This window comes from Lissotriton vulgaris, chromosome 4_1, assembly GCF_964263255.1.
Source record: "Lissotriton vulgaris chromosome 4_1, aLisVul1.2, whole genome shotgun sequence".
NCBI classification, from domain to species: domain Eukaryota; kingdom Metazoa; phylum Chordata; class Amphibia; order Caudata; family Salamandridae; genus Lissotriton; species Lissotriton vulgaris.
Window position 1 is genome coordinate 2001097832 of NC_141691.1, and position 27877 is coordinate 2001125708.

Below are 27877 nucleotides of genomic sequence, written 5' to 3' on the forward strand. Positions count from 1 at the left end.
GAGCTGAACTCCGCTCCGTGACGGTGCCATTGTCCATCCGGACTTCGTCACTTCGCCACTTCGCTCGACCGCACGGAAGGGGCCTTGTCTGCCAACTCCTGGGTGCAGACGGTGCGATCTGGCCTTTCCCTGGTCGACCTGAGTGGGGTTTTTCCCGATCTGCTGACTCCTGGCTGTGGACCCTGACCTGAGACCTCCGGTCCTTTGTTCTCGGGGACCCAACATGGCGGGCAGAGGCGACTCGGATAGGACATCTACTAAGGGTAATCGTGGCAAACCACAGACGCAAAACAACCGCATGGAGCGGTATGTTAACCTCAAATCGCCACCTACGTCGGGTGCGGTTTCCAAGGGGACCCCAGCTACTGCCCTGCCGGACGGTTCGGAACCTACTCTGGTGGACATTATGGGTGCCATCACCAGTTTCCGTGCTGACGCACAACATCAGCACGAGACCATGTCTCACAAGGTGGATTCCATGGCCATTGATATTGCTCTGATCAGGACGGACTTGGGCAAGACGAATGACCGTGTGAGAGCGCTGGACATTAAGACCACGAGTCTGACCTCGGATGTCTCTGAACTGCAAACGGAGGTCCGGAACCTACGATCGGCTGCCGATCAGTTCTCGAAACGGCTGGAGGATTTTGAGGGGCGAGCCAGGCGGCAGAACGTCCGCATAGTGGGGGTCCCGGAAGGGGCCGAGGATCGAGCGGCAGACCTCTTTGTGGAAGACCTGGTCAAGGCCCATTTGGCGCCCTCTGGACTGAGCAACTTCTTTTCGGTGGAGCGGGCCCACCGTGTGCCGGGTGGTCCACCTAAAACGGGGGCGACGCCACGACCCATTGTGGCGCGCCTTCTTAATTTCAGGGATCGAGATGCGATCCTCCAGGCGTCCAGATCGCATGGGCCACTGCACTACCAGAACGCGGAGGTGCATTTTTACCCTGATTTCACCAGACAGGTGCAACGCCAAAGGCTGAGCTACGCAGGAGTCAAGAGACGCCTCAGAGACATGGGTCTCAAATACTCGATGCACTTTCCAGCGAAGCTCCGTGTGGAATACAAGGGCCGAGCATACTTTTTTGACTACCCGGACAATGTGAGCGAGTGGCTGGACACTGTAACACCGGAACGGGAAGAGCGAGAGGCAGATGTTGGAGGAGCCTCGGGCGGAGCAGATCGGCAGGAATGTACTGGGAGCCGGGGCTGCCCTTGCCTCGAATGACCGTCGGACTACTGTTTTGATGTGATTATTCTCTCCTTTATTCATATGGTGGGTGGCGGGACGGTTCCACGGAGATTCCTTCCTCCTCTGGGTCTTTGGTAGAATAGTTAAATGGGGCGACAGGCACACTGCAGGTTGGGAGGGCTTTTTAGTCTAACGCAGGGGTGCAGGGTGGGGGGTTGGTTGGGCATAGTTTTGGTTTGTTGTGTGTTTCTTTTTTCTTCTTTTTTGTGGCATACGGACATTGGTGATCCTGGACTTTTATTGATGCGGGTGTCTTGGGGAGATGGGTGGGGCGGGCGGCGGAGGGATGAGGGGTAGGGTGTTGAAGATTCTTAGTTGGAACGTTAACGGGTTGGGGGATCGTATCAAGAGAGGGGTAGTTATTCAACTGATTAAACGGCATATGCCGGATGTGGTACTTCTGCAGGAGACGCACTTGGTGGGCAATGCATGTAAAGCCCTGAATCGTAGGGGTTACAAAATGGTGGCTCACTCGGGGTTCTCTTCCGGCTCCAGGGGGGCGGGGATTCTCGTGCGCTCATCCCTTCCCTTAGAGATAGGGACCACCTTGCTAGACGACAGGGGGAGGTACGCCGCTGTGTCCGGGAGATGGGAAGGGCGTTCCCTCACGTTGTTGTCTGTGTACGTCCCCCCAGGGCTGCAGTCCAGTACTTTTAGGGACCTTGGTGGTGCCATTTTGTCTATGCCGGTTGGTCGTTTGATAGTGGGGGGCGACTTTAATTCGGTTTGCTCTGGCCACCTTGATCGCCAGCCGCCTCGCGACCTGCGTGGACCGCAGATGTGGCTGCCGTCCTTTCTAGACTCTACTGGGCTGGTGGATACGTGGCGGCTTTTGCACCCCACGCTTCGCCAATTCTCTTTCTTGTCGGGTGCGCACGGGAGTCTCTCGCGGATTGACTATGTTCTTACGCTGGCCTCAGACGCACTAGCTGTGTCGGAGGCCCGCTTCCTGGCCCGGGGCGTTTCTGATCATTCCCCGTTATGGGTCTCATTTGACTTTGGCGTGACTCTGTCGGACCGCCCCGCGGCGGTCAATCCTTGGTATTTTCGCGACTTTAAGACCCGTACCCTTTTGGCCAAATCTATCGACCTTTATTTTGCCGAAAATGTGGACTCGGTGGAGTCGGCCGTCACATTGTGGGAGGCGTTTAAGACGGTGCTCCGTGGGGAAGCCCAGGCACTCATTGCGGCCACCCGCCGTGAGAGAGACTCGGCTCTGCTGGCTATCGAACGGGAGGTGTTACACCTCGAGACCCAGCTGCGCTCTGACCCGGACCCTTTGGCCCTCCACAATCTCTCGTTGAAACAAGCGGAGTACCAAGCTCTGGCCACTGATGCCGCTCTTGTCCTGGCCAAGGAACAGCAAGGCCGCATCTATGATGTGGGTGATAAAGCCGGGAAATTGTTGGCATGGCTCGATAAGAGGGAGATGGCCAGCCGAGTAGTTCCGGAGCTCCTTAGTGGGGACGGTACGATACTGACGGACCCCAGCGCCATTGTGGACTCTTTCGCGGACTACTTCCGCGGAGTCTATGAGTCTGCCTCGGAGTTCTCGGAGGCGGAAACGTCGACCTTCCTTGCTGACATCGACCTCCCCTGTCTCTCCGAGGAGGAAAGAGACGACCTGGACAGGGACATTACCGCGGACGAGATTGACCTTGCTATCCGCTCCCTTAATTCGGGCAAGGCTTCTGGGCCCAATGGACTTCCAGTAGAGCTGTACAAAATTCGGTCGGATGCGGTTTCTCCGCATCTCCGCAAGATGTTCCTCGCATCCTTTGAAAAGGGCTCCCTTCCCCTGGACCAACGACTGGCTACCATCGTGGTCATCCATAAGGAAGGTAAACCACGGGACGTATGTCGCTCCTACCGTCCTATTTCCCTCCTTAATGTGGAGCCCAAGGTCCTCGCCAAACTCCTGGCTAATCGGTTAATTGGCGTTATTAGCGACCTCGTGCACCCCGATCAATCTGGATTTATTCCCCATCGTAACACCGCCCTGAATTTGCGCCGCCTTCATGGGGTTATGGCCCGGGCCCACACTCTCAAAGATCCAGCGGTGTTGGCGTCCCTGGACGCCACCATGGCCTTCGATTCGCTAGAATGGCCTTACTTATGGGCGGTCCTGGCTAAATTCGGATTTGGACCAGTCTTCATCGGTTGGGTGAAACTCCTTTATGCCGACCCGATGGCCAATGTCACGGTCAATGGTCGCCTGTCGGCGCCTTTCCCTTTGCGCCGTGGCACAAGGCAGGGGTGTCCCTTGTCCCCCCTGTTGTTTGCTCTGGCTCTTGAACCCCTTGCGGCACAGCTGCGTTCCCATCCCGACCTGAGAGGTATTGAATGGGCCCCCGGATTTGAGGACAGGGTCTCTCTATATGCTGACGACATCCTGTTATACATGTCTTCACCGGGTAGATCCCTTATTGTGGCTTGCGATGTCATCAAACTGTTTGGGCGATACTCTGGCCTGGTTATCAACTGGGCCAAATCGTCCCTCTATGTCCTCAAAGGGGATACCCCGCGCCTCCCCGGGGGCTGCGGCATCCAGATTGCGACGCGCGGCTTTAAATATCTGGGCATATTCATATCCAGCAACGCCAAGCTCCGGTATGACAATAATCTGCTCCCTCCTCTTCAGCGGCTGCGACGTGATGTTGAGAGCTGGTGCCACCTGCCACTCTCTCTCCTGGGCCGTGCTGCCCTTTTTAAGATGATGGCACTTCCCAGATTTCTCTATGCACTGCAGAATGCGCAGGACCCTGTCCCGGCCCGATACTTCCGCGACATTGAAGGCCTTCTTCGTAACCTCCTTTGGGAGGGCCGCCCCCGTGTGGCCCTCCACAAACTCACGCTCCCATGGTATGATGGGGGCATAGCCCTCCCGGATGTGCGCCGGTACTATTGGTCGTCGCAGCTCGCTGCCCTCAACCATGGTTTTTACGGCCCAGTGGAGAACCCTGGATATGCCATGGACAGATGGCTGATGGGCGGCGGGAACTATTATCGTGCCCTGTATTCCAGGTCCTTTGACCGCAAACTGACTGGCCCCACCCGCACGGCGGTTCGCATTTGGAAAACGGTTACCAAGGCGCAGGGATGGCAGGGCAGGCTTACGAAGTTCACTCCCCTCTTTGATTCCGACATCCTGGGTAGGCTGTGGCACACCAAAGGTTTTGACAAGTGGGACATCATTGGCATCAGCAGGGTTGAGGACATGGTTTCCAGGGGTTTGATCAAGACCTTCCCCCAGTTACAGACTGAGTACCAACTGGGCGCGACGGAGTTCTTCCGCTACGCACAGTTGAGACATGCGCTACTCTCGGCCTCCCCGCCGGATGGAGTCATTCCGGAAAGTTCCCCGCTGGAGGATAGGATCCTAGATGGGCATGTGCCAGACAGCGCGATTTCCCTTGCATACAAGAAGCTGATAAATGTGCGTACAGACCTCCTTCTTGGCTTGAAGGATCAGTGGGTGGCGGATGGCCTTGAACTGGACGATGAGGACTGGCAGAGTGCGGTTTCCTCTCCTAAGGAGGTTGCCATTTCTTCCCGTCTTCGCCTCGTGCAGTTTAAGATCCTCCACCGGGTATATGTGACTGGGCCCCGATTGGTGCGCATGGGCTTCTCCCCAGATGGTCTTTGCCGCAGAGGGTGTGGGGCCCAGGCCACCTTCCTTCATATCCTCTGGGACTGCCCGGTGATCGCCTCCTATTGGAGGAGGATCCACCGCGTGATGTCGGAGGTTACTGGCGTGGCTTCCCATGCGGAGGCCCGTCGGTGCCTCCTGAATGTTTGGGAACCGTCAGATCATAATGTCGCGCAGACTAGGTGGGTTACCCTGGGGAACATGGTGGCGAAGAGGGACATAGCACAGCGGTGGGGCGCTACCACGGCCCCCCTGCTGGTGCAGTGGAAGGCCAATATGGATTGGTGTATGTTCAGGGAAAAGACCGTCTATGTAGCCAGGGGGAGGCCAAGGAATTGGATGAAGGTCTGGGGGGCGTGGAATGAATATAGGGGGGATGTGTGCCAACCACCTGAACCGATTGATCAACAGGAGGCGGCATTGCCCTGACCTGTGACGCCAACTGAGCTTTGAGTTGTTTCTTTCTCCTGAAGCCCTCCCCCTTCTCCCTCTTTCCCATCCTGTGACTTTCCTTTTCCGATAGTGGTACTGCCTTACTCCCTACCCGTCCCCGGACACCCAGCGTCACACACTTTTTGCCTACTGCCACTTTCGCGCCCACGGGCGCCAGTTGTTATCTCTTTTTTATAAAAATTAACCTTTGATGATTATGTTCTGATGTTGCACACTACTGACCTCCTTCGTATTTGGCTGCCCTGCCTCCGGGATGTTGGGCTAAATAGCTGTGTGCTGTGCTCTTGAATAAAGGTTTTCAAAAATTTAAAAAAAAAAAAAAAATTATTGAGTGTTATTTTTGCGCACCTGTAATGGCAATTACTAGCCCACACCACCTCCCTTGAGTAAGCCTCAGACTGCTCTGCAACGCTACCCTCTGAGAGTCAGGCGCTACAATTGGGTGTTTGGTTCCCAGTGAAGGACAAATGTAGTCATGTTATTTGTGCAGGCCTCACAGATGCTGCCTCGTTTTCCAACATTGGTGTCTAGCGGCGGGAAACATAGTATCCGATTCTGGTAATAAAGTAATTAACTTTCCCCACTGATTTCTATTGAAGCAGATACAATTTCAAGCAGGAGACAAGCTAAAAGGAATTATTTGTATGCTTTAAAAACTGGGAGTCTCCCACAAGTTTAGAGGCTATGAGCATGTATGACTAATGTACCTTTTATTATAGCTATTGTAATTGGTTCTTTGATGCATATTCTGCTGGTGGCTAGATTTATGTTATAAAAAAATATCACAAATACATTAAAAAAATGGACCGGGCTTTGTTCTATTGCACCTTTTCTTTGGCAATTCATTTGTTACTCCCATTCCCGATAAAATTCTAGGGCCCACAGCAGGGTCGGACTGGGACAGAAATTAGGCCCAGGTACCAAAATAAAAGTGGTCCTCATTAACGAATGAGGATTAAGGTCATATTTGTTAAGCCTAACAACTTTGTTCTTGTAAAATCAAGCAAGCTGTATAGCTGTTTTGTAAAGTATGGGAGACTACATGGATTTGAGCTTGCTGTACGCAATTTTTTTAATATCGGGAAAAAACAACAGTAAATATTGGCCCAGCAAATCATAAAACAGGCCCACAAACAGCCAAAATCAATCCACACACTGCCTTTTCGGACCAGCCAGTCGATAACTGCCTGATTGCCCTGTGAGTACCAGTCTGACCCTGGACCGGAGACATACCAACACACACGTTGCCACCGCATGCGCACAATAGCAGCTCTCGTCACATGATCGTCCACTGAGGAGCTGTTATCACATGGTGCCGCAAAGCGAGCTGGAAACCCCTTTCATAGCAGGTTTCTACCCTTGTGTGTGGAGACTCTTACAGACAACATCCATCCATGGTTTTACAACCTCCCTAATACATCGGCAGCAGGCTAAGAAGCCTTTGTTTACATGGGAGGGTCAGCTGGAGCAGTAGCAAGCTCTAAGCTCTGTCCCATCCTTGCTCAGTTGGCGATGGACTGAAAGACCCACCTCCTCATACTACAGCCTCCGCCCATTCAAGACACAGCCCATCTCACACAGTAACATTATATTTGAAGTTTGCAAGCACATGCTTGAGGAAAACATCCTTTACGCGGGTTATAGTGCCCAAATTTTGATATATAAAAACAGGAGAATGCAAAAACGTATAAGTAGGACTACAATTCTGCATCCTTTTTGGGACACAAACTGATCTGCCTGAGAGCAATCACTAACATAGAAAACACATGACAAAAAGGCACTACATGGAATCAAAAACAACTCTTATCCACTATACTATTAGAGTTAACAAATTACTTTCAGTTAGAGATTGCCATACAGTTCTGCACTGGAACTCAAAGACAATATCCTGTGGGCCAAGGGCATCCTTTCTCTCATCCAAGGCTCAGATTTCCCTCCCATTCCAGATACACAATCCCAAAATCCTCTCCCAGGAACAGCTGCACTACTCAAACAGTGCTCCACTGCTTCCTACGGCTGTGGTCTACCCCCCCAAACTATTTAGAAACATTTCAACTAGGAGACTACATCGCAGCCAGTTTAGGTCGAAGCCCACCGACAGCACAGCGGTCTGATTTCTTAAATATATCTGGGGGACATTTAGAAATCTTCCTTGGGAATGCATCCCGCCCATTGCTTACTATTGGCTTTTTGGTTTGTAACTCACGTTTGCGTGCTTTCTATATTCTAGTTTTATTTGTTTTAGGCTGTGCAGCTCGAGTTCCTCCCTCCTGTAGAGCATACCCTATTTATTGTATTCTTCCACCACTGCTCGATTTCTGTAAACAAACCTTTAAATCTTGTTCTAATCTTGTCAAATTTGCTCAGCATTCAAAGACAGAGGTCAAATGTCAGGCTCGATCTTCCAGGAAGCATGCTGTTTTTCTTTCTCTGACTTCAAAGTGTGGGATTATGTGACAATCATGCTGGGTAATGGGGGTTTGCTGGAGGAAGGCTGTACAAGGTTATTTTTAGGTCGAGCCTGGCCGGCGCATAACCTGCTCTGCGAGGCATGCTGTGTTGAGGGTAGGCATAGAAGCTCTTCCCATCCCATTCCACGCCCATCTTTTCATTCGACTCTTGTTACTGTCCTTGCAAACTTGTTGCTTTTCCTTTGTAAATAGGCTTAATAGTCCCTCCTTAGTACCGCCTTGTCAGCATTTGTAACCTCCCATAACGACTGGACTTTTCAGTTGTGTCGGTACACGGTATGCTTTATAAGTCGGTGAGCACTAATTTCTTTAACCCCTTCGCTCCTCATGACGAGCTCAGATCGTCATGAGGCACTGTTGAGCTGTGCTGATGACGAGCTGAGCTCGCCATGAACAATGGGATTTTCCAACAATCAGCACAGGAGGAAAATACCTTTAGCATTGAAGGTGCTAATGATGTTTCACTATTCCACCAACGACATCGCAGCAAGCCGCACGCTTTTAGTAATGCATTTATTTAAATTACAACGTGGTCCAATTTAACGATAGCGGCTGAGCCTATTCACAATGGGCCACATGCACCACTTGAAACAGGGTTTAAATAAAAAAATGTACATGAAATTTCAGCGCCCGTGGATGCCCTGCAACATAATACATTTTTCGTAGCTGGTATTTACCTCAGTGTTTTTTTAATTTGTATATTGCCATGTAAAATCCCGCATGTATGTAATGTTTCCAAATATTCTACAGTTTCCTCAAATGTTAATTTTTCATAGTTTATGGTCCCAGAAGGCTTTAAATTAAAAGCACGTTTGTACACTTCAAGATGGTCAACATGTTTAAGAAGCGATTTCGGCTGCTCGCCTTTTCTGCTGACGCGTTTGTTCCTTTTCTGTGTTGACCACCGCACAGCGAGGTTGGGGCTGTGATACGTAATGGAGGAGGCAAAATAACCGATGTGTGCTTGAGGCGGATAGTCACTTCTACCTCCACCTTCAGTCTGCCCAGAATTGTAATGAGTCGAACCTGCATCGTGCACTGGGAATAGAAGCTGGATCTGGGCAGCTAGTCATCGGAGTGCACCCATTGAGGTTTCGGAAGAGTGGATGGCTTAACCCAAATAATGTATTCTCTATGGGACGGCCGTCCGCAGCCTCCCAGCTCTCATTTAGGCATTGCCCATTCCATCTAGCCAAACCATCCAATTAATATACACTTTTCAGCTCCACAGCCAGGGCACAAGTAGGGGGGGACGCTGATGTCACGACAGGAGGTGACGTCACAAACGGTGGCTGGTAATCAGTTGCAGTTTATAGTTATCGAGCTCCCGGTAAAATAAGTGGGGTACGCCGTCCACCCGCGTGGTACCCCGACTCGAGCCCTGTCCACAGCACCCGTGAGCAGCATTTGGTTTTACTCCATCAGGCCGTTGTCTGAGTTTGAAAAAGATAGGCAGCTTCAATAACAAAGGGATTAAGGGAGGAGCGACAGACTGGGTCCTTATTAGAGTGAGATTACATGGGTTAGCCGTATCAATTGGGGCGGTGGACAAGGACTGATGCCCACAGTAATCGTTAGGGTAGGGTCAAAAGTAAGGTTCATATAGAGGCCAGTAATGTGTTAGGATAATGGTTTGGGTGTCTTTGTGAAAGAGCAGGGAAGTTGCTGTTTTAATATTTTCTTTGTAGTGGCTTTTACCTGCAGCACGCGGCATGTCCCCTCCAGGCAGCGGGTATGGTCATCGGTTTCATGCCAGGCCATGGGCTTCAGGGTGCTGCAGAGCCCCACTGACGGTTACGGGCAAGGCCCTGTGCCCTCCATATGCCAGCAGTGCCCACACACAGATAATCCCCTAGTGCTTATTCCCCAGCTCAGCACCGCTTCCAATGGTAGAGGTAGTGGGCTGGGCCCATCTGCTTTTATGAGTTCACGTGACACAGAAAGCTGTGCAGCCACCAGATGCACACCAGACGGGGACTTTAATGCTTTCCTGCCTTTGGAGTCTGGAAATCATAGGATCCTTGTCCTCTATATGAATGTGGGGATAACAGTGAGACTGATCAGTTAGTTTGATGCTTTCGGTAACTTTGGTTTTCTGCGCCAGGTGTTACTCATACCATTCACCGTGCTGTGTGTGTTTGACTGTATTTTGGGGAGGACTAATGCCCAGTCAATCACACCTATCACCAGCTCTTTTTTGTGTGTGATAAAGAAAGCTCACTACACGTGCAGTTTTATCAGTTCCTTTCCTATAATATCAAGCCCATTCCCATTTGTTATGAACCTCCTGGGACCCGTTGCTTATCCTAAAAATATGTGATTTGCTCATTTTCCCACCATACACGGTATTCTGTTTTTTTTCTCTTTTGGCCTCAGATTTGTGGCAGAATGGAAGATGCAACAAAAAAGACACACAAGGCACTTGACAGTTTGGCGGTGAAAGGGAAGGCTGCCCCGTGGCGACAATATGAATGGAACAATCCATGAGAATGCTACCATTTTAAGTGATTCAGTTGGACTCAGGGTCTCTTGGAAGAAAATTAATAACAACCCCACAACAGCTTCCACACTGGTGTGGCCAGGCGTGGCTGGCACCTGTGGTGCACTTACCTGAGTGGAAGGGTGGATTCCGGAAGGGATCTCCTTCAGGCCTTTGGAGCCACACTCGACAGTCATGCTGTAACACCGGCACTCGTCTGGGCAGCCGTGGGTCCTTAGCACCAGCAGGCTGGGGAGGAGGAACTTGGCAACAGTGGTCAGGAGGTCCATGGGAGCCATCTTAGATACCCTGGAGGAGAAATCAAAATAAAGATAGGACAAGGTTAGCTGTTTGCTCAGACTTTATCTTGAGTTTAAAGAATAACAGCTGTCATTCGCAGGGATAAAAGTCTCTTTTCGCTCATGCACACATTGATACTTAACCAAGTACAGTCGCATCTTCATAATTAGGTCCTCACAGCCAATACTGGCTTGAAAGTTATGCACCAGCACCACCCTTGTGCATCTGGCCTGCCGTGTAGGCTGGTGCAGACCACAGCGAATGGCATGGCGAGAGTCCCCTCCAATAGTAAGTAATGGGATTAGCACCACTTGTGCTTAAAGGCAACAGAAATATCGTTTTCACTTAATCGCGCAGGTCAATGGTGAGGTGGTACGTGATGCAACCAGTTATATTCTTAATCTTAAATCTGGCTCACCGGCCGATCCTTACCCTTCTTTCCTCTTGGCTGTGGAATGGTAGTTATTAATCCTACTATGAACGCTCTTTCAAAAAAGTCCACGTGCACAGCTACAGTTCTGTCTCTGGAAGCAGGCAAAAATCTTACCATGTTTAAAAAATGCCAAGTGCAGATCCTGACACTCCAGGCAACTAGAGGTCTATTTCCCTTTTGCCTGCACCATCCAAGTTGCTGGAAAAGTTTGTAAATGACCAACTCTCTAGGGATATTGAGGTTAATAAATCATTACACCCTACTCAGTCTGGCTGCTCACCAAGGTTCAGCACTGAGACACCCCTCCTGGGGGTCTCTGGACTGATCAAAGGCACAATTGATGCTGGCGGTAATGCATTCCTGGTACTGCTAGACCCGTCTGCAGCATTCGATACGGCCTCGCATTCCAGGCTGATGCCAATCTCCTGAAGTCAGTCGAGCAGAGACAAGGCTTGGTAGTGGTTGAAATCCATCCTAGAGGATAGGACGCAAGAGGTTTGGCTACCTCCCTTCTCCTCTGGCAGCCAAAATGTCTCAGTCCCCCAGGGGTCAGCTTTAGGCCCCATGCTGTTTAATATTCATACGACTGAAGTTGTGGAGTCATTTGGGGTCAAAATAATCTATGCCGATGACACCCAGATTATTTTCACAATTGAGAAAGGGTGCCAGTTGAACAAAATGATATACAACCTTGCATCTCTGCCGTTTATTGGATGAGTTTCTTCCAACTGAAGTCTAATACCGAGAAGACGGAGGTGCTCTGTGTGGGGCATCATTTTGACCTCAAGTTGGAAGTGAACTTGCCAGAAGGGCCACCTCCCCCCAATTTGAATGTGGAAACATTCAACAACATGGGTGTGAAATTTGATAATACATTTTCCTTCCATAATCAAATTAATTCTGTGGTTGGCAAATATTTTGATATATTATGCATGCTCAAGAAATTCCTTCACTTTTTCTCGGTCCGAATTCTGATCACGGTGGACTTTGCGCTGGTCATGTCGAGGCTGGATTACGCCAATGCCCTATACAATAGTCTCCCGCAATATTTGTTGAGGAAACATTAAACTGTACAGAATTCTGCTGCTAGGTTTGTTCTTGGTTTACCTAGAAGGAAGCACATTTCTCCCCAACTGTGGAATTTGCACTGGCTTCCTGTGGAAAAGCAGATTATTTTTAAGACCTCTCTCCTTGTGCACAAAGCACTTTACCACTCGAGACCAGACTATCTGTCTTTGAGGATTTCCTTCTACAGCCCTTTGAGAAAGCTACGCTCCTCCAACATGCTTATAGCCACAATTCTGAGTGTTCGGCTTGCAAGAGTTGGCTGGCTGTCTCTCTCTTTTGGAGCCAATGGGATGGAACAACCTCTCTTTAGAACTCCGGCGTATGGAGGATAAAAGACTATTCAGGAAAATGCTTAAAACCTGGCTCTTGCTCAGTAGACAGCTGTTTTGCTCTCTTCTGTGCCCTTACTCTTTTGTCAGCGCTGGGACACTTGAGTAGATGCGTGCATTATAACTCCTTCGTTGCTCCTGTCGGCCAACGGCCGTCGTGAGCACTACCTCCATAGTGCTTTGCACGTCCGTTGGCCGACGCGGCCCCGCCCACTTGATTAAACCGCCGCACCACTGCGGAATTGCCGCTGCAGTTAAGCGGATAAATCCCACATAACATGCCATTGATGAGGTTATTTGCGATGCCTTGTGATAGGTCAGAAACAAGTTTTTAGGAGATTGTTACAGTGGAGTAGCTCATTTTATCTAGAAAAACACTCTGACTTAACTTTGGAATCTCAAAGTATCTCTCTGGCTAATGTTTTTACGAGGTGTGTGAACTTTACATAATTTGCTTTTGTGTAATTACTCGACACTTCAGACAAATTGCGCAAAATTGTGAGAAATGCAAAACTGCTGTTTAGCACTATATTTGAGCTCAAAATGTATCCTTGCGTTGGTTAAGGAGCGATGGTCCATTTCCTGCTGAAAATAAAAAATTGCACCAAATGAGAAGTGACGCAGAAAAAGGCAGCTCACGTTCTGTTTGTTTACATTTTCCTGCACTCTCACGCTAAAAGTTTGCCACAAGCATGGCGTAATAATTACATTATGTGACATAATGATGCATAATTGTGGGGATTTCGATTAACAAATGTAACACAAAAGTATGCGAATTATGCCAGAGTAATTCAAATTTTGCAGTGGTCTAGATTTTAGGGATTTTTTTTTTTTAAAGTTCTCTTCTGGACAAAGAACTACACTTTCCTACGGTTTTGTCCCTCTTTTCCCCGATATGCTTTAAAACAGCTGAGCATTTTCTCTGAATGTTCATAGCAAATTCTGCAAGCAACCTATGGCCAAGTCTAGCACTCTTTCACAGTTTTCTCCCACGTGCACCCACTCGTCTGCTCAGTGTGCAAAGCACAATGGCCTTTAAAGAAAACATTTTTAAACTGCAAAGTTTGTGAAACACTTAAATTAGAAAGGATCACAGCTCCCCAACATCAAAGATCTTAATCTTGCCAACATCCTTTTAAGGTACAAAATCCCACTTCGAGTTTTTTAGGGCCTTTTCCATGCCTTTTGCGAATTCCCTGTTCTCCCGTTGGGTTAAAGTGAACATCGTGTGCCTCCCCCATTACCTTCTGTTTTTTTCAATGCGTGGAAATTGTGATCAGATACACTTTGTGGAATAGCCGTCACAAAACAAATTCAGGTTTCATAGCCAATACAATTATGTCAGTTTGCAAATGGTTTGTGGACACACCATTGTTCGTTAGTGGTTTACAAGCTGTATATCTTCTGCCATAGTTTTTTTGACCAATCAGACATTTTAAATTGTTTTGTGGTTTGCAAACCAAAAGTCTAATTGGTTTGCAAATTCAATACGGATACATGAAGCTGATCATTTGAGTCAACTAACAACAAAATATATTTATAAGATCTTCAATATACTGAACAACATATAATAAGCAAAAACAAAACTACACTGGCCAAACCTACAGGTCTTCCTTTAATGTGATAATGGATGAAAACACAAGCATGCATAAATGCTATTTTTATGTTTGTGGTATCTGAAGAGCACAAGCAAAGTCAAAAGGCAGCAGAGAACTCGAGGGACAAATGCAGAGATGCAGACAATTAGTGACTGGAGCAGAAAAGAGGTTCTGAGAGAGGAGGTAGACAGTTACCTCACTTTATCAAGATTTTGTGTTGTTTACAGCGTGGAGTCTTCAGCTTCTTTCCAAAATGGAGAATGGTTGGGGGAGTCCTGATGGACAGAGGGATGCTGTTCCAGATCCCGGGGGCAGTTTGATGGTGTCCTGGGTGACAGTGCGACGAGAGCCACCAGCGGTGGTTAGCTTGTCAGCCAGATCTGCTGGGGTTCCAGAGGTGATGGATGCCATTTGCATGAGTTGGCACAATGAAGTCAGAACTATTGTCTTTGCCAATGCTAGGTGCCCTGTACGCTAGCAGTACGAGTCTTTAATGCCACACGCTGTTCCTTCGTGTCCCAAGACAAAATGGGACCTGCAATGTATTGCAATTACAGTGACAAAGTAACTGATTTATTTTGAAAACAACAATTTGGTCGTACTTATATGAGCAAGACTAGATTTTTTTTTTTTTTTAAACATAATGGCACATGCAAACAGTATAGTAGGCCCACAATCATAAATGCATCTAGTAACATACAAGGACAACAATGGTTCTTTACAATCATGAACAAGCAATGGTAAAGCCAATAGACCTCACCTTTGGGAACTATTGCCTTTGGCAATGGGTTTTCGCAATGTTGTGCGGTGTGGCTAATGACGGAACCGCAAAAAAGTGGTAGGCCGCAGCAGCCGTACCATTTGTTAGGCATGTGCACAACGCCTGCATGTACGCACCTATCTAAAAATGAGCAGGGGTGGTTGCTTCTTTTTATTTATTGATTTAAGTTGGATGGTAAATTTTTTAAAAAACAGCTTTGGGACTATTTATTTTATTTTCAAAGTGGTTGGAAGGAAGCAACAAGGAATGTGGGAGTATAAGCAACACGGAGGGCATCGATGGGTGGGGGGCAGAGGGGATGATGATGGATCACGAAAGAGCGTCAGTAGCAACATAGAGGGTGGTGGGAGAAGTACACAACAGCGGTGAAAGCGTGTAGCGCGAAATGGGGAGAAGTGTACAGGTGAGAAAGAAATGCAGGAGTGAAGCACACAAAGGTAAGCACGGGTGTTTGGGAGAAACTAATGGGAAAGAACAACATGGAGTGAGGTGGAAGGGCAAAGAAAAGCACATGAGGGAGACGGATGGAAAACACATGCACTCTCTTAAGTGCTTAAACAAGAAGAAAAAAAAAAGGAGAATCTGAACAGTTAGAGGAGGAAGGAAAACCCAGCACACAAGTCTTTGAAGCAGGATTGACTGCATTTGTAAGTTGCTTTAATAAAAGCATACCACTTAATGCGATGAACACTATGTTCCCTCATTCACACTGCAAAGCAATTAAAATGTAAAAGGCAATCAAATATGATGTTTATGCAAATGAGCATCTCCCTAGCGAACACTCGCCCTAGGGTTCACAGCAGCATTCTGCCAAAGACTTCTTCTCAATGCTCACATATTGTTTTCCAGAGAATAGGCTGACAAATTGATGGAAAGCTATAGAGGACATGTAAATGTTTCTTATTCTTTGATATGGGTTAACTTTCCGGGCTAGCTAGATGCATAGTTTCAGGGGAGAGCAAGTTACTCCAGAGTAAACAAACGTATGCCACAGCTATCCATGAAAACAACAATCAAGTAATGACTTGAAAATTGCTAGAAAACGAATTTTCTACTAGAATTAAGACACCCATTTACTGAAAAGTTGGGAGAGGTTGGGGTAGGGAGGTTAGTGTGGTAAGGGAGTTGGTGGTATTGGTGAGGAGGGTTGTAGTGATGGTAGGGCAGTGAAATTGGTAGCGGTTCAGGTGGGGTGTTGGTGGTTAGGTTGGTAGTAATGGTTAGGGTAGGATGGTGGTTGTAGTTAGGGTGGTGGTGAAATACAGAAACAATGATTTGTTAAACAGATGCAAAAATGCTGAAATAATTTATTTAATTACCCAAACAAACCGACACAACATTTTAATTTTGACGGGAAGGTTGATGCTTTTCTAAATTAAATTCAGGCCACTCATCATCCCCACTACATTCTATTTGATTCACTTCTTCAACAAATCAATCTGAGGAAACTAATTTAATTTTTAGCCTCCAATTTAAAATGTCTTCACATTTACAGAACGTTGTAAAAGCTTCAGCCTTACGTGTTGTTTATTTATATACACTTTATTAACCTGTCGTGAATAGGCTTTGCGGACACCAGGGGTTCCCGGACCACAGGTTAGGAGCGACTGCCGATCACAATATAAGCCTCAGTTGCAAGCAGGGGTGGAAGTGTAACTCACGTGCTACAACCGGTGATGGGTCAGTGGTGAGGACACCCACTCATTGCCCAGGTTTGGGGTCATCATTAAAGACACCTGTTGAGTTAGGCCTTAGTCTCATCTTTCATTTTTTCTAGTTATTATGAATGTAGCTTTAATTGCAACACGTAATGGTCTCAACTTGCTTGTGAAATGTTTCCTAGTGCTAGTGAGTTAACTTACATATTTACAGATCACAGGAGGCCTGAGATTTCACCTTATCAACTGACGTGTAAACTGGGCGACCTCTCACAAGTACAGATCCGGTGGTGCTGTTCACCCCGGGGGTGAGGGCATGAGCTGGTCGTGAGGCTGCAGCTACTGCCGCGCAGCTTGTGCATTGACCCACTGAGCTAGATTGCCTGCTCAGTTTCGCGTAAAGAATAAAAGTAAAACATTTTCGACTTCAGAGGCGCCATAAGCCCGCTTTATCCCGCCTTCAGGCGAACAGGACTTCAGAGAGGGTTCCTCTCGCACCGGGGGTTTAGCTGGAGCGGCCTCTCTATAAATAAAGTGTCATCCTCTCGTCTCCGCGGAGGCGCACCTCTTCTCAGGGTTTGAAGCGCGGTTGATGGGATTTTTCCTCTTTTTCTCGGCGCTCAGAAGCAGGGACCGGTGTCAGCAGAGCGGGCTCTGACGCCTGACAGCTCAGGAGATTAGCCGCCACGCGCCGCTGCGCGCGCTCCCGGGCGCCGCGCGGGCTCTTAAAGCGGCAGCGCGCGGGCACCAGGCGAACGCTCCATCCCCTACAAAGGACTGGTGGGGCCTGGAAGGGAGAGCGCCGATTAAACGCCCCATCTTTAATGCCTACGAAATAAGGGGCTTAGGAAAACAAAGCAAAGATGGCCTTTGGAAGTAGAGCAAGGGCGGGGTACGGCAGTGAGGGGTTTAGGGCAGAGGGGGCCAAGTTAAACATCATGGCGCGTGACATCGCACGTGGCATCTCAGGAACTAGCATCACAACCATGACCTCACAGGAAGGGCTATCACAAGAAGTGACATCAGATCTTAAGACTTCCCACGTTTAGCAGGTCTATTTTGAGTACTTGGAGCATATTACAATATTTAATAAATTAGATTTTGCATTAGTGTTTTTTTCTCCCCAGTTTTATAAAGAGCAAACTTGACCCAAAGGTATCAGAGTGCTTTACACTGGCACCAGTTGCGTTACACAAGAACACATTCAAGGCACGGGGAGATAAGATTACGTGATTTGCCCAGAACTACAAGATGTTGAGCGTCATTGCCAAGACTTGAACCAGGTTCCCCAGATATGAGGCCGACCGCCCAAAAAAGCAACGCAAAATCTGGTCCTCAACATATACATATATCTTTTTAAACAAATAAATTGGTAACAAGGAGAAACGTGGCGGTAAATCTGTTCAGCTTGATTGGTTGCATATTCTGCATTTTAAAATATCTGATGGGATTAAGACACCTGCTCCAGAGATCTTTGTGCGCCTTGTAAATCTCAGAGAATAATAATGATAATGGTGGAGATTAATGCATTTGCTGGAGAGATCAGTATTTTGCACTTGTCCAAGTTTCCAATCAAAGTAGTATAGAGGGTCAATAGGTCTCCTGCAAAGCACATAATAGAACATGCAGGTGACAGATTTCTATTTTATGTAGATAGGTAAGTGGGCTACTGCTTTTAACACATATCATTTTGTTACTTGCAGTTTACAAATTGTAATTCTAATAGATCACAGTGAGCTATGAAGGACATGTGACTCCCACACCATGTAACCCTCATGGAATTATGTAATAAATTTACATTGATTTACACAAATATATGATGTATTGTCAATGTATAATGTGCATGTGTCATGTAAAGTGCTGACACCCTGCAAAGCGATAAGTAGAGCTAGAAAAGAAACAAAATAGTGGTATTTAAATTGTTATTTGTGTAAATACTGGTAAAGACCAATAAATCTGACATTCTTACAGTTTATGCATAGCTCTCATATACAGAGACTGAACAAAGTAGAAAAACCATCAAGTACTTGTGAAGTAATAAGCTGTGTGCCTTTGTTTCCACTCCATTTCATTTCCATCTTGGTGTGGGGCTCCAAATAGCTCCCAGGGAGGATACAACAAAAGGAGGCCTGATGGCCTATTAAATTCAGCCTTTGTTTTGGGCCCAGCTAGAAAGCCCCCTTGCCACCTGCATGTTGCGGTTCAGAAGAAAAGCTGACAACCTGCAGATGCTGCCAAATGTGTGCTGGAGTCTAAAGATTACACCGGGACGAGTTCAGCATACGGTAGTGTGGTTTAAATACTTGGCAGGGTAGGCGGCGTCAACACTGTAAAAAGAATGGGTAGATGCTGTGAACCTCAGTCTTATGCCCTGTGCTAGAACATTAGAGGAATCCTATGACATCAGGGAGTTTGGCAGGATGGAGAATAAGAGCAAATTAGTTAATCTCCCCGTAAATGAATGTGTCCTTAACTGATGCTCATGAAAAGTGCCAGGGTTGATGATTAAGTGCCGGTGCTGAGCACCAGAAACCACCTGCTCAAATTAAGCACTGCATACAACTGGGAAAAATGTCAGTAGTTCTGAAGAGATACTTTTGTGCAGGGCCAAGCAAGCTTTAAATTCACTCGGGGGGAGGTTTTGAAACCCCCTAAAAAAAATCCTAAAAAGGCAGCAAAACCGTGGACTTTGTAATGTAACTTCCATTCAAAGTTGATTGAAATGGTTGATCAGGCAGCGGACCATCAAGATCCAGCAATCGGCTGGACCCTTTCACACACAGATGCACATCGGAGGTCGGGGATGCCTCAGTTAAGAAATGTCCTTGCAACTTCAAAAGGAAATATTGTACTAAGAGCTATGTGCTCCCACACTTCGAATCCCCCCAACCCCACAAACAGCATATTGTGAAGAGATTTTCTTTTGCAGTTTTATATAGCGCAAACTCGGCAAAGGGCATTGGAGCACTTTACAAGAGCACCAGTTACATTACACAAGGTCAAGTTTATTTTTAGGCACTGCAGATTAGGTGATTTGCCCAAAAATATCAAGATGTTGAGCCGACACTGGGTCTCAAACTTTTTTCCCCATTTCCAGGGTCGGCAACTCTTGGCCTAACACCACACCTGAGTTGTGAATATATACAGATTGGAACAGAGATATGATTCTGAACAGGCCTAAGTTAATTCTAAGAACATCTTTTCACAACACAGAGGGCTAAGTCTTCTCAGACGCAGGGCAGACGATGTAGGCAATGGGGCGGTTTTAAGGGGATGTTCATTATTGGGACATATGGCTGGATACAGTAACAGAAAAGTAATCGAGAGGCACCCAAATACTGGTCACACGAAAGGGTCACTCGAAATATCATACATTTGGCAGTAGAATGTCACTCGCTAACACACATAGAAATGTCAGACATTCTGAGTGAAAATATGGCAGGTATGGATTTAATGCATAGGCAAATGCATATGACTGTATTGCCCCTGCCTGGCTGTCTCACCATGCACCTCAGGCCATAATCATTTCAAAAGTAGTATTTTTAGGTTTACAGGAAGTGAACCACAAATGATAAGAAACATGTCTGCACTTCAGAGAGGTGGTGGTCCAGCGCCCTACGGTACAAGCGCTAGTCCTGCAATTTCTTTTGTGACCGATGCTCACTTATTCTTTGGTACAACTTGTACTATAAGGTGGGACATGCATTTTTCAAGGATCTGTTTCTCTACCTATATTATCTCCCAGGGAAACATGTCTCTTCATTTGGATTTTCGTTTAAAAAAAATATATATATTTTTACATACAGATGATACCAAAGTCTTAATTTTCTACTTTCTCACCCTTCCTTCAGCTACAAAAATCTAAATCTCTCACTATTATCCAATACCACAACACCAGATGGCCTTACTGGCCCTAGTGTTAAACAACTCTCAAAGGGAGGTTCTGCACTTCTCTTCCTCAGCTGCACTCATCAATACAGCCATCCCAATTTATATCCACGACTCCATTCAAAAATTGGCATTTGCCTCATCATCAGAAACCCTGGGACTCTCGTCAGCCCCTCCATGAAAATGGCAATAAAAACTGAAAAGCAACTATACAACTTTTACAGCGTTGGTTACTGCTCCGCACTTCTTGCACCCACTTTACTTTAGTAACTTTTCATCTATTTATTTATTTATTTGCTTATATAGCGCCGGACTCGACCCCTGAAGGGGTATCTCCGCGCTTGTGTTTCCCTGTGTGCTTAAATTAGGACTGAGAGGTGCACTGAAGAGATTAGACTGTCTGAAATAAATGTGTTTTAAGGGATTTCCTAAAGGCCAGAAGGTTGGTGTTTTGCCTCAGGATGAGGGGGAGCATGTTCCAAAGGGCAGGGCCCTTATAGGACAGTGCTCGGCCACCCTGTCTTGCCTTCCTAATATGGGGAATCTGAAGTAGCAGTTGGTTGCTGAAACGCAGAAGACGTCCAGGCTAATACATACTGAACTTTTCAGCCAAGTATTTAGGGCCCGAGCCAAAAAGGCTTTTGTGTATGACACAGCAGACCTTAAACTTCACCTGTTAACGAATGGGCAGCCAGTGGAGTTTCTCCAGCAGGGGGCGTGAGGGTGATCTTGCCGGAGCATTGAGGACCAGTCTTGCCGCAGTATTTTGAGCCACTTGTAGTCTGCTAAATTGGTCTTCGTTGGCAGATATAAAGAGGTCGTTACAGTAATCCAGCCGACTGATCACAAGGGTCTGGACAAGAGTCCTTCTGTATCAATCTGGTAGAAACGGAAAACTAGAAAAAATGTTTGTTTATATCTGCAAACAATGCTGCCTGTTGTCCAATATGTGGCAAGTGCGGTAAATCCATTACTAAACATAAACAAATGTAGCTGCATAATTATACACAGTTTCTCCAGTTTTGCCCAGTGACTGGTTGGAATTCACCTCAGAGCGCCACGTACGCCATATTATCTGCAAGAAATGTGAGGTGCACAACCGAGTACAACCTACTTGCGTGTTCCACCATCCAGCATTTTCATTGGCAGTCAGAGGCGCTCGGTACCGGAACGCTCTTCCCGCCAACGTACTCAACATTCCATCCTAATTACTTTATGTTAAAGGTAATGGCCTGGCTAGTTTCCAAAACGTTTATTGACTTCCCCTAAACTGGGGCAGCGGCAATGGCTGACCTTTGTCCCCTCTACCTCCCTGTAATTATTCAAATTAAAGTTCTTGTTAGCAATCAATTAGAAAACTGAAAAAAGGCTCATCACTTTGCCCCACCGATTAGGGACTTCCTGTTGTATTTTTAGGCTAGCTACAATGAATGAATGAATATTTAAGAGCTAAATTTACATATGATGAGTTTGAGTAGAGCAGGCACATACTTCCAGGATCTAAGAGAATTCTCACTGAAATGTAATAGTTGATCTGTCGACGATCCCAGACCTGACTTGATAGCACCAGGATAGTGGTAATCTTGTTTACGCGAGGGAGCCAGCGCCCAGGGAGGCTCGGTTCAGGCCAAAGTCGGTGTTACCAGTTTGCTAGATCATGCATTGCCTTGGTTCTGCGCGTTGGCTAATTTGTATGTACGGCAAGACCGCTTGCAGTGAATTTGCTACCGGGCAGCGTGCCTGAAGATTGACAGTGGTGAATGAGTGGTCTAAAAATGAGAGCTTATTACAATGCAGCAGCGAGCGGCTGCCAGGAGCCAGAGAGCGGCCATGTACTGTATAAAAAAGGAGCCACTTGGGAGAGCGCAGACCTCTGGAAGGATCCAAAATCACCTCCCTGGAGGGGATCCCACGTCCATCAGGTCAATGCGGTGATGACCTGGTTGCTCGCTTTAACCCTACTCAAATCCTGAATATTTATGCCTCAAGATTTGTGTTTTTTTTTTTCCATTCAGGAAGATTGATCGGATTTTTATACGGTTAAAATAATGAACAGTCACGAAGCAAAGAGAAATTAACAAAAAAATAAATCAGAATGGTAAGGTTAGATTCTATTAAAAAAGATACTTCCCTAAGAAGACCTGCTTCAGTACTCCCATTAGCATTATTAATTAAAAAAACAAGACTAAAATCAGAGCAGCCATAATCCATTCGATTATGTAAAGCATGTAGTAAAACTGTCTACGTAAAACAGCATTTATAGTTTCGCAGCTTTAAGAGGAGTAAGACTTCAGAAGGATACATCCTCCAGATGACCGAATTCACATTCTTCTCCCATCCTCATCATAGCTCCTAGAAAACAAATTCGATCCTTCTTGGCGGAGCACATTGATCAATCGCATAACAAAACGACCACTGAACCGATACCATGATCTGGTCATGCTTGTATCCAGGTCATATGGGTTAGGGAAGATGACCACCTTCTCCACCAGTAGGGCTGGACTGGGACAAAAAATTAGGGCAGGGCACCAAAATAAAATTGTCCCCAATAGTGAAAGAGAACTCTAAAAAAAATGGCCCCTGTGTGCAGATCTGGGCACTATTGAATAGATAACCTGTGTCCCCTCTGCCTCCTTTTAAATCACCAATTTCAAGTTATTGTTAGAAAATAAATAATAAGTCAGTAACAGGGTTCATGTCCTCTCCCCACTGAGTACGGCTATCAGGTGGGAGAGATCAACTATCACAGTGCTGCTGCTGTGAACCAACTCACCGGTGCCAACGTGCCACAGAACAACAACAAAACAAGAACAGTGACTAAATAATTTGAAGGTAGTGTGGAGCGATGAGGCGCAAGCTTCGATATCGCAAGCCACCCTGTCAGATTAAATTTGACTGCCAGAGAAGAATAGATCTGCCACTAATCTGTCAGTGGAGTAATGAACCTGGAGGGTGGCCCCGAGCAAAGAATATGGAGGGCCTTCCCCCCCGCCCCCACCCAGTAAGGAGCTCTCAGGCCAGAGGCTACTGTTGCGCCATTGCAATCTATTACTATTGAAAGACAGAGCGAGTGAGGACGAGAACACGCCCTCTGCCTTGGGAATAAACAAAGGAAGCAAGGTGAAGCTGCACCAGGTAAGGAACAGCGAAATGGACTTGCGAACTGTGGGAGATTGGGGGGAGGGGCAAGAGAAGCAAGGACATGAGTGAAGAGGAAGCCAACCAATGGTAAGCAATGGGCGGGCTCTAAGCCCCATTTAAGTAAACAGAATGTCCCACAAGCGATAGTTCATGCATTGTCTTAGGGAGACCTAAAATACACCGGCCGTAGGTAAGAAACAATTGCCCAGGCAGCTTGTTTTAAAAAGATTTCAAACGAACGTAAACTATAAAAGCAAAAAAATGAATGTGGTGTGCTGTGCTAGTTGGGGGCCCTGGAATATGTGGCATTGTGTCAATGGGGAAAGCAAAAACATTCATCTCCTTGTGTGTGCATTGCGTCATTGGGGTGCAGCAAACCCCACTGCACCGAAGCCTAGGCCTGGCCCTGCAGAATCGAGATGTGATCACACTTGGTCCCTCTGCAGGGAAAGTTTGCCACATGTAGCTTCAGTGCAGCATATTCGGTTCACGCAGCACCGTTTTTTTTCTTTTTTGCACAGATCAGCTTTTGCAGGTTTTTTTTAAGCAAAGCAATTAAGCCATCTCTTGTTAGGCTTGCAGAATTCACTCACAGCCTTGCTGGCAGAGACTTATCACCACAGGAGCGGGATGAAGTGTTCGGCTAAACAAGCATTGGAATTGGCAGAAGCACAACACTGCGCGGAGGCAGCCCAAGGCTGGGGAGCACGGTGTGAGACACGAGCAGGGCCAACGCTATCTAGGTATCCGAGAACCAAGGTGTGAGACTCGCAAGCAGGAGCTAACAGTAGGTATCTCGGTACCTGTGCATCAAGGTGTGAGACAAGTGAGCAGGGGCCAGCAGAAGGAAGATATCTCTGTACCGAACCACCGAAGTGTGAGGCAACCGAGCAGGGGTTTACACAAGGTATCTAGGTACCCGAGCACCAAGATATGAGACAAGTGAGCAGGGGACAACACTGCGCAGGTATCTAGGTACCTGAGCACCAAAGGTGTGAGACTCGCCAGCAGGGGTAAACGCTACGCAGGTATCTAGGCACCTGAGCACCATAGGTGTGAGACTCGCCAGCAGGGGTCAACACCATGCAGATATCTAGGCACCGGAGCACCATAGGTGTGAGACTCCCCAGCAAGAGTCAACACTATGTAGGTATCTACGCACCGGAGCATCATAGGTGTGAGACTCGCAAGCATTGGTCAACACCATGCAGGTATCTAGGTACCAGAGCACCAAAGGTGTGAGACTCGCCAGCAGGGGTCAACACCACGCAGGTACCCAGGCACCTGAGCACCATAGGTGTGAGACTCGCCAGCAGGGGTGATCACCACACAGGTATCTAGGTACCTGAGCACCAAAGGTGTGAAACTCGCCAGGAGGGTTCAACACCATGCACGTATCTAGGCACCTGAGCACCAAAGGTGTGAGACTCGCAAGCAGGGGCCAACACTACGCAGGTATCTAGGTACCTGAGCACCATAGGTGTGAGTATCTAGGGACCTGAGCACCAAAGGTGTGAGACTCGCAAGCAGGGGTGAACACCACACAGGTATCTAGGTACCTGAGCACCAAAGGTGTGAGACTCGCCAGGAGGGTTCAACACCATGCACGTATCAAGGCACCGGAGCACCAAAGGTGTGAGACTCGCAAGCAGGGGTCAACACCATGCAGGTATCTAGGTACCAGAGCACCAAAGGTGTGAGACTCGCCAGCAGGGGTCAACACCACGCAGGTACCCAGGCACCTGAGCACCAAAGGTGTGAGACTCGCCAGCAGGGGTGATCACCACACAGGTATCTAGGTACCTGAGCACCAAAGGTGTGAAACTCGCCAGGAGGGTTCAACACCATGCACGTATCTAGGCACCTGAGCACCAAAGGTGTGAGACTCGCAAGCAGGGGCCAACACTACGCAGGTATCTAGGTACCTGAGCACCATAGGTGTGAGTATCTAGGCACCTGAGCACCAAAGGTGAGAGACTCGCAAGCAGGTGTGAACACCACACAGGTATCTAGGTACCTGAGCACCAAAGGTGTGAGACTCGCCAGGAGGGTTCAACACCATGCACGTATCAAGGCACCGGAGCACCAAAGGTGTGAGACTCGCAAGCAGGGGTCAACACCATGCAGGTATCTAGGTACCAGAGCACCAAAGGTGTGAGACTCGCCAGCAGGGGTCAACACCACGCAGGTACCCAGGCACCTGAGCACCATAGGTGTGAGACTCGCCAGCAGGGGTGATCACCACACAGGTATCTAGGTACCTGAGCACCAAAGGTGTGAAACTCGCCAGGAGGGTTCAACACCATGCACGTATCTAGGCACCTGAGCACCAAAGGTGTGAGACTCGCAAGCAGGGGCCAACACTACGCAGGTATCTAGGTACCCGAGCACCATAGGTGTGAGTATCTAGGCACCTGAGCACCAAAGGTGTGAGACTCGCAAGCAGGGGTGAACACCACACAGGTATCTAGGTACCTGAGCACCAAAGGTGTGAGACTCGCCAGGAGGGTTCAACACCATGCACGTATCAAGGCACCGGAGCACCAAAGGTGTGAGACTCGCAAGCAGGGGTCAACACTATGCAGGTATCTAGGTGGATGTACGCAATTACGACGCACACTTTTACAACGCGTTCCATTACAACGCGGTTGTAACAACGCAAGTCGTTACAACGACTTGCGTTGGGGGGGCACAAATTAAAAAAATGTAATTCACTATTCCAACACCAGTCCCCGTGGATAGTAGGGAAGGTGTTGGGATAGTAAATTAAATGATTTACTATCCTTGAGTGCCCCCAGCGCAATTCGTTGTAAAAACTTTCGTTGTTATGACCGCGTCATAATGGAACGGCGTTGTAATGGTTGTGTCTTAAACGTTGCATACCATCTAGGTACCTGAGCACCATAGGTGTGAGTATCTAGGCACCTGAGCACCAAAGGTGTGAGACTCGCCAGCAGGGGTGAACACCACACAGGTATCTAGGTACCTGAGCACCAAAGGTGTGAGACTCGCCAGGAGGGTTCAACACCATGCACGTATCTAGGCACCGGAGCACCAAAGGTGTGAGACTCGCAGGCAGGGGTCAACACTACGCAGGCATCTAGGTTCTGAGCACCATAGGTTTGAGTATCTAGGGACCTGAGCACCAAAGGTGTGAGACTCGCAAACAGGGGTCAACCCTTCGAATGGTATCTAGGTACCCGAGCACCATAGGTGTGAGTATCTAGGCACCTGAGCACCAAAGGTGTGAGACTCGCAAGCAGGGGTCAACACTCCGTGGGTATCTAGGTACCTGAGCACCATAGGTGTGATACCTAGGCACCTGAGCACCAAAGGTGTGAGACTCGCAAGCAGGGGTCAACACTCCGTGGGTATCTAGGTACCCGAGCACCATAGGTTTGAGTATCTAGGCACCTGAGCACCATAGGTGTGAGACTCGCAAGCAGGGGTCAACACTACGCAGGTATCTAGGTACCTGGGCACCATAGGTGTGATATCTAGGCACCTGAGCACCAAAGGTGTGAGACTCGCAAACAGGGGTCAACCCTTCGCAGGTATCTAGGTACCTGAGCACCATAGGTGTGAATATCTCAGATACCTTCGCAGGTATCTGGGCACCTGAGCACCAAAGGTGTGAGACTCGCCAGCAGGGGTCAACCCTTCGCAGGTATCTAGGTACCAGGGCACCATAGGTGTGATATCTAGGCACCTGAGCACCAAAGGTGTGAGACTCGCCAGCAGGGGTCAACCCTTCACAGGTATCTAGGTACCTGGGCACCATAGGTGTGATATCTAGGCACCTGAGCACCAAAGGTGTGAGACTCGCAAACAGGGGTCAACACCACGCAGGTATCTAGGCACCGGAGCACCAAAAAGGTGTGAGACTCGCAAGCAGGGGTCAACACTACGCAGGTATCTTGGTACCTGAGCCCCATAGGTGTGAGGCTCGCATCTAGCCTTGGTGCTCTGATACTCCGCGTAGAGTGAGTAATAGTCCATATCGCAGCTCCAAGGAGCGAAACCGTGCACCCAATGCGCAGGACTAAGGCTCGGATTTACTATCACATTTTGTACCAGCACTCCTCCAGCAAATCCAGCGTCAGTCACCTTTGCATACAAACGATTGTGCTTAAAAGTTGAGTTGCGCCAAACACCTGCATCTGTATGTAAAGGGGGTGTAGCGACTAAGAACCCGCGTAAATTCCCTAGCGTTTCTAAAACAGCATGACCGGGCTTTGCATAAAACACTTGGGGCCAATTGTAGGAACCCTAATACCGGTCGTAACAGCCGAAATTACCGAATTTCAGCAGTTACCGACCGGAATTAGGCATTTGGGATGTAGGTGGCTACATTTCAGATTCGGTAATTTACCAAAT

The 27877-nt window shown here is 47.8% G+C and overlaps 1 protein-coding gene across 1 annotated transcript in view; it reads right to left on the bottom strand.

Moving 5' to 3' along the window:
• The window catches only part of LRRC24 (leucine rich repeat containing 24), a 45669-nt gene extending 35059 nt beyond the window's left edge, over nt 1–10610 (bottom strand). The window contains exon 1 of the mRNA XM_086966337.1: nt 10436–10610. Coding sequence (XP_086822463.1) covers nt 10436–10603 — 168 coding nt within the window. The 5' untranslated portion in view covers nt 10604–10610. The remainder of the gene's footprint in view (nt 1–10435) is intronic.
• Between the last annotated feature and the right edge of the window lie 17267 nt (nt 10611–27877).